The sequence below is a fragment of the Hemiscyllium ocellatum genome, chromosome 28 (genome assembly GCF_020745735.1).
Source record: "Hemiscyllium ocellatum isolate sHemOce1 chromosome 28, sHemOce1.pat.X.cur, whole genome shotgun sequence".
NCBI lineage: Eukaryota > Metazoa > Chordata > Chondrichthyes > Orectolobiformes > Hemiscylliidae > Hemiscyllium > Hemiscyllium ocellatum.
In genome coordinates, this window is record NC_083428.1 from 45,349,126 (window position 1) to 45,361,428 (window position 12,303).

Here is a 12,303-nt window from a genome sequence, read left to right on the forward strand (position 1 = left end):
TCCAAAGGTGTGCAGATTGGGAAACTTGGCCATGCTAAATTGCCCAGAGTGTTCAGGGATGTGCAGGTGAGGTGCATTAGTCAGGAGTAAATATAGGGGAATGGATCTGGGTGGGATAGTCTTCGGAGGGTCGGCGTGGGCCAAATGGCCTGTTTCCTCACTGTGGGGATTCTATGATGAAGGATGCAATAGCAGAGCATTCAGAAATATGTAATGTGATCAAACAGAGGAACATCACGCCTGACAAATGTATGCAAATTATTTGAGATAACAAGTAGGATAGATGAAGGGGAACCAGTAGATGTAATTTATTTGGATCTTGAAGGCATTTGATAGGGTACCACATATAATGTTACTTAATAAAATCTCAGCCCACGGTGATGGAAGTAATATGTTATCATGCATAGATTCACAGGGTCATAAAGCACAGAAACAGACTCTTCGGTCCAACTCACACCAACCAATTTTCCCAAACTAATCTAGTCCCACTTGCCTCATTTGGCCTGTATCCCTCTAAACCTCAGGTTGGATGATGAATAAGGGATGCTGTTGGAATAAGGGAACATTTTCGGAATGACAACCTGCAACTCATGGAGCGTCACAGGGATCCATACACATTAGCAATATTTATTAATGACTTGGATGACTGAGGTGAATGTACTATCGCCATGTTTGTGGATCACATTAAAAATAGGTGGAACACAAGAGGTGACACAGAGTCAATAGAGGGATCTGGTCAGGTTAAGCAAGTGGACAAAATGCTGGCAGATGGAATATAATGTGAGGGTATGCATTTTGGAATGGAAGACTAGAGGAGCTGAATATTATTTAAATGGAGAAAGATGTTTGGAAGCTTTTGTCCATGAATCACAAAAAGCTAGCATCCAAGTTCAGTGGAAGGCAAATGGAATATTGGTCTTTACTTTAAAGGGAATGGGAGTTGGAAAATAGGGAAATCTTGCTAAAACCATATGAAGGCTGATGAAGGGCTTTTGCCCAAAACACACCGATTCTCCTGCTCCTTGGAAGCTGCCTGACCTGCTGTGCTTTTCCAGCAACACACTCTTCAACTCTAATCTCCAGCACCTGCAATCCTCACTTTCACCTAAAACCACATAAGGCAATAGTCAGATCACAGCTGGAACACTGTGAACAGTTTTGGGCCCCTTCTCCAGATATCCTGGCTGGAGGCAACCCGGAATGTTCCCTAAGTCAATCCCAAATGTAGACAAATTGTCTTATGAGGAGAGGTCAAGTAGATAGGGCTTGTATTCATTGGAGTTCATGGAATTAATTGAAATCTTATTGAAACGCATAAGATTCTTAGTTGACTTGACAAGGGAGATGTGGAGAGGGTGTGTCCCCTTGTGAAAGAGTCTCAGACCAGACAGCATCATTTCAGAGTAAGCAGTTATCTAATTAAGACAGAGATGAGGAGGAATGGTTTCTCTCAATCTGTGGCGCTCTTTATCACGGTTGAGGCTAGACCATTAAATATATTCAAGAATCGAAGATTATGGGGAAATAGCAGGAAAGTGGAGGTGATCTTGTTGAATGGCAGAGCAATCTCGATGGGCTGAATGGCCTATTTCTATTTTTACATGCTCTTATGGTTATGAGAAAGGGTGTTGTGGTTAAATTTGCGTCTGAAAGAAAATAAATCTGGATTTAAAAAAGGTTAGTCTAATGGTAAACATGTAGCAATTCTCACAAAAACCCATCTCACTCATTGATGTCCATCAGGGAAGGAAATCTGCCATCCTTACACATCTGGCCTACACGTGACTCCAGACCCACTGCAACGTGCTAACTATCTCCACCATCATCTTCTCAGCTCAAAGGCAATTAGGGATGGGCAAGAAAGACTGGTCTTGTCAGGGACTCCCACATCCCATGAATAAATAAAACAAAATGCCTGATACAAAATGGCTTCCAGATCCTGACTGAATCACTTGGCACAGGCTGCGAGATACTCACACTCGAACAGGGAGGTCCTTCGATTCATTCAAGGTTCCAACTAGGGAAACGAGGAAATTCACAGATGTCTCGGTTTGGTTAACATCTCTGAAGAAATGCATCTTTAATTGATAATGATAAACTGTGAGAGAAAAGAATCATCGATTACCAATGGTCAGAAATATTCACCCCCAAAACAACAACATCCTGGACTTCACTTCCCGACATCGCAGGCCAGGACAGAGCTCAGGGGAGTGGTGACCATTGTCCCACACTCACGATTCCCGAAACGTCGATTCTCCTGCTCCTTGGATGCTGCCTGACCTGCTGCGCTTTTCCAGCAACACATTTTCAACTCACACTCATGAAGCCTGTCCAAGGGGATGCAATGGAGTGGTGGTATTACAACCGGACCTGCTAATCCAGAGATCCAGGAATGTTCTGGGGACTTGGGTTTGAATCTCGCCATGGCAGATGATGGAATTTGAATTCAATTATTAAAAATATGGAATTAAGAATTTTTTTTATTATTCATTCACTGGGTGTTAGCCAGATCAACTTGAATGCCTATTTCTAATTGCCCAGAAGACCAGTAAGAGTCAACCACATCATTGTAACCCTTGAGTCACATGTAGGCCAGGCCTGGTCAGGATGGCAGATTTCCTTCCCTAAAGGATATCAGTGATCCATGAATCCATTCTTGATTTTCAGGAAAAACCCATCTGATGCCCTTTAGGGGAGGAAACGGTCATCCTTACCTGGTCTGGCCTACACGTGACTCCAGACCCACAGTAATGTGGTTGACTCTCAACTGCCCTCTGGGCAATTAGGTAAGAGCAATAAATACTGGCCTGGCCAGTGACACCCCATCCTGTGAAGGAATAAAGAATCCTGACCACAGAACAGAGAGTCCGACTGTGTGGCCTTCACCCTTCACCTTTCGAGCAGTTCCAAAGATCGTTATTTCCTGGGAATGCAGGAGCAGACCAAACATTCTGTGTTTGCAGAACTGGGTCATTCTCAAATCGGTCAGCTTTGCCGTTGGCCTGATGCTAAACAAATTCGGGAAATAGGTTCAGCAAGCTGACCCGGGGTTAACGATACCCACAGGGCTCAGGGACAGCACACGGGAAAGACAAGCCATCACATTCCCTTCACCAGACATAACCAGAACAGGGAAGAAAGAGAGGGATTTCAATCTCCACACGCACCAATCGTGTAGCAGGAAGGGAGCTGCAACGTGGCACATTGGAATGTTGGTCATTGCTCGGGGGGGGAGGGGAGGAGATGTTCCAGGGGGATATCGGGGAGGGGGGAGGGTGATGTTCCAGGGGGATATCGGGGAGGGGGGAGGGTGATGTTCCGGGGGATATCGGGGAGGGGGAGGGTGATGTTCCGGGGGATATCGGGGAGGGGGGAGGGTGGAGGGTGATGTTCCGGGGGATATCGGGGAGGGGGGAGGGTGATGTTCCAGGGGGATATTGGGGAGGGGGGAGGGGATGTTTCAGATCACCCAGAACCTTGTTCCGGTCCCAGTTACATTATAGAAGGGGCTGCACTTCAGAACATGTCGATTTGGCAGGATTAACATTGGGTTTAGAACAGCCCCAGGGAGTCTGCCACTCACCCACATACAGGCCCCCGGTAATTCTGTGTAACTCCCGGTCAAACCCATTGCCTATATGAGCAGGGTGATGAACACACAGCTCAGCATGGCCTGTGCCCAGGCTCCGAACCTGTGAGGCTGTAAGTGACTTGCGTTCAAGGCCAGGCTAGAACCCATTCCTGAGGTGTGGTCCCTGATAAGGTTATAAACTTTCTAAAGTAAACAGACTCAATTGGCCCAAACCCCTTTGCTGATTGGATGAGGGCTGACTGCAGTGTCATTGCAATGTGTTGGGTAACAGACCTGAAGATTTCCCAAACACAACTATCAGCCAAAGCTCAGGGACTCTGGATCCAGTATCAGTCGCACATGAGCCCAAAGGAAATCTTTATTTACTTGTCACTCAGGGTGAAAGAGCGCAGGGAGGTGAATGCACGGAGTGTGTGGATTGTTCAAGCACTGACTGCAATAGATACAATCTCAAACCCAAATCCAACAAGGGGTCAGAGGCCAGAGTCATGGTGACATTCAATCAATCAACCAATCACAGTGGATTAATCTTCAGCTTGGTGCAGAGCTGTGTCGAGCCAGGCAGGGAAGATAAGTCTGTGCAGGGAGGGCAACATAGACCAGGCCTGGTCCCAGGGAAAGCCTGCTGGATGGGCTGGGATTGGTCAGAATAGGCCATGAGTCAATGGGAGGGTAATGTTGGGTAGTCAGAGGTCTTGGTATCAAGAGTTTGTAAAACAGTGGAAAATAACAAAACAGAGTGACAACCAAGGTTCCAAATAATCTGACTGAAGTCTTAACACCGAGAGACAGGGGGAATGGAGCACAATGTGCAGTTCACCTGTGCTGACTCATCACCCCCTCGACATTCAACGGTGTTACCATCACTGAATCCCTCCACTATCAACATCCTGGGGGTTTGCCATTGACCAGAAACTCAACCGGACTCGCCATTATACACACTGTTACTACAACAGCACAGAAGAGGCTAGGAATACTGTGCTGAGGAACTGACCGACTCTCCAAAGCCTGTCCGTCACCTCCAAGGCACGAGTCTGGAGTGTGATGGACTACCTGTCATTTGCCTGGATGACAGCCCCAAACACACCCAGGAAATGTGACAAAGCAGCCTGCTTAACTGACACCACACCCACAAACACCCACTCCCTCCACCACAGACGCACTGTGTGTGTACTATCTACAAGATGCACTGCAGAAATTCACCAAAGATCCTCAGACAGCACCTTCCAAACCCATGACCACTTCCATCTAGAAGGACAAGGGCAGCAGATACATGGGAACACCACCCCCTTCAGGTTCCCCTCCAAGACCCTCACCATCCTGACTTGGAAATAGAACGCCGTTCCTTCACTAATGCTGGGTCAATATCCTGGAACTCCCTCCCTCAGGGCATTGTGAGCACACACAACCTTGCTGATAATCACCTGATGAAGGAGCGTCGCTCCGAAAGCTAGTGTGCTTCCAATTAAACCTGTTGGACTATAACCTGGTGTTGTGTGATTTCTAACTTTGCTGACCAAGGTTGCTTCAGGTGTTGGGATAATGAATGGTGCTAACTTCAGGAATTAAAAAGGACTAAACAAAGTTTTTAATGAACTGCTTTTGTTGTTATGACACTGAGCAGATTCCTTCCAATCGCTGGGCCATTAAAGAGAGGCCTTTTTGTCCATCCAGTCACAGTCACACCCAGTTTCTAACTGACAGCTGACCATGGGGTGTGTGTGAACGATGTGCCACATTGGAGTGGGTGAAGCTGGCTAGGGCACTGACCTCGGAAGGGCATGTCTGCCCCTGTCTTCAGGTACATGCGGCCACTGCGTTTCGTGCGGATTCTCCGAACATCGTAACCCACTTTGTTGCAGCGGTTCTTCCTGCAGCTCAGACACACCCCCTTCTCGAAGGTCTCCTGGTTGGAGCAGCGATAGGCTACACTCGGGGAGTTCTCATTGAGGAGCGAGTCGATGAACAGGTGGATGGCACGCTCATGCTGACATTTAATGGCATCAGCCACGGCTGTTAAAAGACAAGGCGGCAATTTGAGATTGCAGGAAGGCAGCGAATGGGAGATGTGTGGGTTATTTTGTATATACACGTGTACATGTATGTGTGTGTGTACATGTATGTGTGCGTGTACACCAACATTCATATACACACGTGCATACATATGTACGTATAAGCATGTGAACATGTAGGTGTATGTGGGTGTGGGTATGTATCAGTCCGCATGTGTGGATGTAGGTTTGCTCACCGAGCTGGAAGGTTCATTTTCAGACGTTTCATCACTCTACTAGGTAACATCTTCAGTCAGCCTCTGGACAAAACTTCATCTGGACGCTCACTGAAGATGTTACCTAGTATGGTGACGAAACGTCTGAAAATGAACCTTCCAGCTCAGTGAGCAAACCTACATCCAGAACCTCAACCAGAGCTACAAATCTTCTCAAAACTCACTAATCTGCATGTGCATGTCTCCCTTTCTCTGTCTCTAGGTGATTGTATGCCTGTGTGTGCACTGACTCACTGACAGATACCATCATCCCAAACTATAATATCCCCTCCTGCCTGCTCCTGGCTCATACCCCTCCAAACCTTTCCTAGTCACGTTCTTTTATCAAGTTTGTTCACGTACAAGATAGTTCGTCAAGTTGGAATGGTATTTATTTTCAAGCCGGGACTGCAGTTAGCAAGATAGATGAGTGGAGGGTCCAAATTAAAACATGGGGGTATGATGACATTGCAGTCCCCGAGGTATGGGTGAGAGAGGCAGAGGACTGACAGCTCAATATTCCAGGATACGGGATCTCCATGCGAGACAGCGAATGAGGAGGGAGGAGTCATAATTTTGTTCATGGAATCTACTGCAGCAACAAGGAAGGATGCCATCTTTGAAACCTCCTTAAACAAACCCATACTGGGATAACTAGGAGCGCAGGTAAGGAGGGAAGTGTCAAAGTAATAGCAGGGAATCTCAATTTCTACAACATTAACGCTGGCTGTGATGATGGTGCGAAAGGTTTCAAGGAATTTTTAAAATCCATCCAGAACAGTTTAAGCCCAGTGTGTGGATGCCCCATCAAGGGAGGGGGAGGGGCTGGACTGAGCTTTCAGTAACAAAGCTGGGCAAGTGCTTGAAGTGTCAGTGGGGGAGCATTTTGCAAACAGTTATTACAACTCTTTTAGATTCAGGCTTTTACCTGAGCTGACTCGATTAAAACAAGCATTTGGATACGTACGTGCACAGGAAAGGTATGGGCCTAGCGCAGGCAGGTGGGATGAGTTTAGTTTGGGAAGGTGGGTTGAGAGTGTGGTGCTGGAAAAGCGCAGCAGGTCAGGCAGCATCCGAGGAGCAGGAGAATCGACATTTCGGGCCGGAGCCCTTCATCAGGAATGGGTTTGGAAAGATGGCCAGCATGGACTGGTTGGACCAAAGGGTTGGTTTCTGTGCTGCACGACTCGGTGACTGTTCGAGATGTCTCCAAACAATCTCTGCTTCATAACTTGCCTAATGCTGGCTTTCAGCTCCATCTCTCGATGCTTCATTCACAAAAAGCTTTTCCATCAGAGTCAGTGACAGACACAAAGCTGCTCTCTAGTGGACAGGATTCACACCTTGGGAGGTTGAAGGTTGTGGGATCTAGACAGGCCTGGCTGAGACTGGGAGTGCAGCACAACACCGCGAGAAGGTGTTACAACAATGAGTCCGAACCCACAACACTCCAGGTATTCTTAGCCCTTAATTCCAAATGGTGTTTTTAAAAGAGAGAATTACAAAAGAGACAATAACTGCAGATGTTAAAAACTACTTCTGCGTGGGATCAATGGGTATAACCCTTAAAGGTATCAAAAAATTTGCAAACAGATTGGATTATGATGTCTTGTGATTTAAAAGGTCTCACAACAAGTCCCACCCTGGGAGTGATGTTGTAAACTGCAGGAACACTTTGTGCTTTGTTCTTTGAAGAATTCATAGGGACAGGGATTGAAAAGACAGATTCAACCCTACTCAAGGATTCTAGTGAGTCTCAATGTTACACCAGCCTACATTGTGTGCTATTGATGTCATGAAAAACAATCCCCTGGTCACCTCAGGGCTGCAGGTGAAACACTCTGTCGCTCTGAAGGTCGAAGTTAGCGAGTTATCAGGAAAACAACACAAAGAAACTTTAATCCGATACAAAACCAAGAACCTCATAATAACCAATAACCAATGGCAACCCTACGTGTACAATTCACCAATAACCACAAGGTTCTGTTATCTGCTGTTTGTGAACAACTCAGCCTGTTGTCTATTGATTTTTGCTGAATTTTGCCTTTTTGAACTAACCTATTTCATGTGCGGTGTGTGGTGTGTGGCGGGTGGTGGGTGATATGTTACCACTTCTTGTCTTTAGTAATTAATAAACTCACACTTTTTGTTAATTAAAGACAGCATGGTCTATTTGGCTCCTTTTAAAACAGAAGTGCATTTGAGAAAGGTTGGGAGAAAGGTATCCGTAAGGAAAGGACCCTTCACCAATTAATTTAGTTGTAACGAAGTGAGGGGCAGGGTCAACAGAGAAGGCAGCTAGTTCATCCTCAGAATTGAACAGTGTGGGATATACCATCCATAACTGCAACAGATTGGAGAATCACCGTGCCTGGGGGTCTGGCTGTAACAAGGGTCAGCGCTGAGGGAGTGCCGCACTGACGGAGGGCCAGTGCTGAGGGAGCGCCGCGCTGACGGAGGGCCAGTGCTGAGGGAGTGACGCACTGACGGAGGGTCAGCACTGAGGGAGTGGGCATTGATGGAGGGTCAGCCATGAGGGAGTGCCGCACTGTCGGAGGGTCAGTGCTGAGGGATTGCTGCACTATCAGAGGGTCAGTGCTGAGGGAGTGGGCACTGTCAGAGGGTCAGTGCTGAGGGAATTGGCCCCGTCAGAGGGTCAGTGCTGAGGGAGTGCCGCACTGTCGGAGGGTCAGCGCTGAGGGAGTGCCGCACTGTCGGAGGGTCAGTGCTGAGGGAATTGGCCCCGTCAGAGGGTCAGTGCTGAGGGAATTGGCCCCGTCAGAGGGTCAGCGCTGAGGGAGTGCCGCACTGTCGGAGGGTCAGCGCTGAGGGAGTGCCGCACTGTCGGAGGGTCAGCGCTGAGGGAGTGCCGCGCTGTCGGAGGGTCAGCGCTGAGGGAGTGCCGCGCTGTCGGAGGGCCAGTGCTGAGGGAGTGCCGCGCTGTCGGAGGGCCGCAATGTCGGAGGGCCAGAGCTGAGGGAGGGCCGCGCTGTCGGAGGGTCAGCGCTGAGGGAGGGCCGCGCTGTCGGAGGGTCAGCAAGGATAGAGTGCCCTAGTGTCAAACAGTCAGCGCTGAGGGAGTGCCGCACTGTTGGTGAGTCAGTACTTGAGAGAATGCTCAGTGTGACCTCAGAGTATGTTACTGTAAATACTATTGGGATCTTTCTGCGGTTGCCCATGACAGGGACCACATTTTAAAAAGACACTAGTGTCTGTGAAGTTTTTTGGGGTGTCCTGAGATAATAAATGGTGCTATATAAATACAGTTTCTTTCACTTCCATTAAGGAACCAATGACTGCATTATCCCCCCTTACCGTACACTCCTTGTGATCTCATGTTTCCCAACACTCTTCCCAAGCTGCATCCCGGCTGGAAGCTGCCTCCATTTGGATAGATATCCACATGGCCAACAGGCTGCTGGATCCCAATACTCCGGCCCAGGGAACCCCGAGTGAAAGTATGCAGAGCATCCACAAAGGCGGCATCATCTGGGGATAGACGATGGTGCGCCTCAGCCCCTTCAAACTCAGGCCCCGCTGGGTCCAGGCCTGTGGTACAGACGGTAAAACCAAACAGGACACCACCATCAGTACACCGACCCAAACACAGCCCCAACTAACCCCCCACCGGTACACCGGCCCAAACACAGCCCCGATTAACCCCCCCCCACCGGTATACCGACCCAAACACAGCCCCGACTAACCCCCCACCGGTACACCGGCCCAAACACAGCCCCGACTAACCCCCCACCGGTACACAGACCCAAACGCAGCCCCGATTAACCCCCCCCCACCGGTATACCGACCCAAAGTAGCAAAGAAAAAAATAGTTCCTGAATCTGGAATGCAAACAGATAAATATCTTAATTTTCTAGGACATAGACTTTGGTAAAACTCACTGATCCTCCCACACGTACTGAAATCCCACACTCAACAACCATCCTCCTACACTCACTCACCACCCTCCCCTCTCCATGCTCACTGCCCTACTACCCCTGCCCTACACCCCACCCCTCACCCCTCACCCCCAACTGCTCCCTGATCCCCTCTCATTCAATCCATGGGTCTCAATTCTTTTTGACCAGGGCTCGAGATTTTCTGGGGGCTGATTTTTGATTTTTGGGGTCCCTTCTTCAGAACATAATGAGAATTGATTCTGTCATGTGATAATTCTGGCCTTGTATTTGTGTTAGGAGAATGTGAGGACTGCAGATGCTGGAGATCAGAGCTGAAAATGTGTGGCTGGAAAAGCGCAGCAGGTCAGGCAGCATCCAAGGTACAGGAGAGTCGATGATTCGGGCATGAGCCCTTCTTCAGGAATCCTGAAGAAGGGCTCATGCCCGAAACGTCAACTCTCCTGTTCCTTGGATGTTACCTGGCCTGCTGCGCTTTTCCGGCAACACATTTTCAGCTTGTATTTGTGTTGTCATGCATGCCCTTGGACTCACTTAGAAGCAGCATTCATTAATAATTACCAATCCTCCAATAAAACCAAATCCACAACAAGCAAGGAAAGTATTACTTTCTTAGACACCACACCAAACCATTGTGATAAAGCAACAGAAATAAATTAACAACTCAAGTTTCTTTCAAATTAACTGAGTCATCTCTGCACAAAAAGCCACACATTCGACACAAATAAGCCCACATCTTAAACACACCTTCCACAGACTGGTGAGCAAATACATTTTTACACATTTGCAAAAAGCTGGAAGATTCTAGGTATAGTCAGTAATGACTGTAAAGCAGTAACTCCGTTCTCTCATAATCCCGTGTTATAAGAAAATTGTGTAATAGCAGCACTGCTTAAACTAATGGGGCCAGAACCACGTTATAACCAATATATGCTTCAAAATTCATGCTTTAGGAACAGTGTCCCCAGTTCATCAATTGTGTTACAGCAAATTCACATTTACGAAACACACATTATACCAAAATGACCTATAATTCCAACCTTCTTTTACTGCATCACTGATCTCAAATTCTGGATTTAATTTAACAATGGACAGAGCTTATTACAATATGACTCACTAAATTCTTCCCAAGTATGATGCTCAGGAACGTACAATACCCTAAACTAGAGATTCCTCATTCATATCCAATTAATTAATTGTCTCAACGATTTCAAATTTTTCTGACTTGAAGTTTACTGAAGCTTCATTGCTGAGATGTTTAAAACTATTGCTTTCCTTTTCAGCATCCCTATCTTTCCTGCCTGTTCTTGCAGACTCTCTCACCCTCAAGAGTCCCATTGAACAACCCTTACTCCTCACCTCCAACCCCCTTCTCCCCCCATTTCTTCTGCCTTGGCTGATGATAGATTCACGGTGAACCTATCAGCAGCAAGAAAAGGAGAGGACCAGTCTGTGATTGGTGGAGCATCTCCTCACTGGTTCAGTCCACTCCATTAATGGGGGTGATTTTGCTCTGACTGGTTCACACTGTGGCTAAACGTTCCTCATTATTCTTGGGTGTGGGAGGAGAATTCACTCGCCCCTCCCCCATCACCCCTCCACTGGTAATATTTGAGTGTTATTGATCACACTGAGCCTTCACTTCAACACTCACACTGACACTCAGCTGGAACATACATAATCTGAACAAGAAACTAGGACTCAATAATGACCTGGAGTGGACTACACCATGACCCGGACTGGACTGAAACAAGACCCTGACTGGACTAGACCGTGACCCAGACTGGACTAGACCGTGACCCTGACTGGACTAGACTGTGACCCTGACTGGACTGAAACAAGACCCAGACTGGACTAGACCGTGACCCAGACTGGACTAGACCGTGACCCAGACTGGACTAGACTGTGATCCAGACTGGACTAGACTGTGACCCAGACTGGACTAGACTGTGACCCTGACTGGACTTGACCGTGACCCAGACTGGACTGAAACAAGACCCAGACTGGACTAGACTATGACCCAGACTGGACTAGACCGTGACCCAGACTGGACTAGACTGTGACCTAGACTGGACTAGACCGTGACCCAGACTGGACTAGACTGTGACCTAGACTGGACTAGACCGTGACCCACACTTGACGAATGATGTCACCTGTTATCCGCCCTACTCTGTAGGGCACGTAACTCCCTGCGTATCCGGCAACATGTGCCCCGAGGCTGTACCCCAACATGTGGACTTCTTCAGAGGGAAAGTTCAGCTCCTCCTAAAGACAGGAATAAATAACACACATGGACACTTATTCCTTCACTTCATCTGAATCAGGCTGGAGCTGAACATTGGCTGATTTACACAGGAACAGGAGGACTGATTCCTTACCGCAATTTGCTCAGTTTTAATCCACATTTTTGGGGAGAAGTTTCAAAATTCCAAACAGAAGTAAAGTTTGATTGAGTTGGTAATCTCACCACTCACTGAACGGCACTATCAAATTAAACTTTGATTGTTGACCTTTAACCGGTGGTCTATTTG

The 12,303-nt window shown here is 47.6% G+C and overlaps 1 protein-coding gene across 1 annotated transcript in view; it reads right to left on the reverse strand.

The window, feature by feature from the left end:
- LOC132829069 (lipoprotein lipase-like) overlaps positions 1-12,303 on the reverse strand; it is a 31,695-nt gene that overhangs the window by 6,434 nt on the left and 12,958 nt on the right. Inside the window, exons 4-7 of the mRNA XM_060846365.1 lie at positions 11,926-12,037; positions 9,174-9,407; positions 5,363-5,605; positions 1,978-2,098 (exon numbers count right to left, since the gene is read on the reverse strand). Coding sequence (XP_060702348.1) covers positions 1,978-2,098; positions 5,363-5,605; positions 9,174-9,407; positions 11,926-12,037 — 710 coding nt within the window. The remainder of the gene's footprint in view (positions 1-1,977; positions 2,099-5,362; positions 5,606-9,173; positions 9,408-11,925; positions 12,038-12,303) is intronic.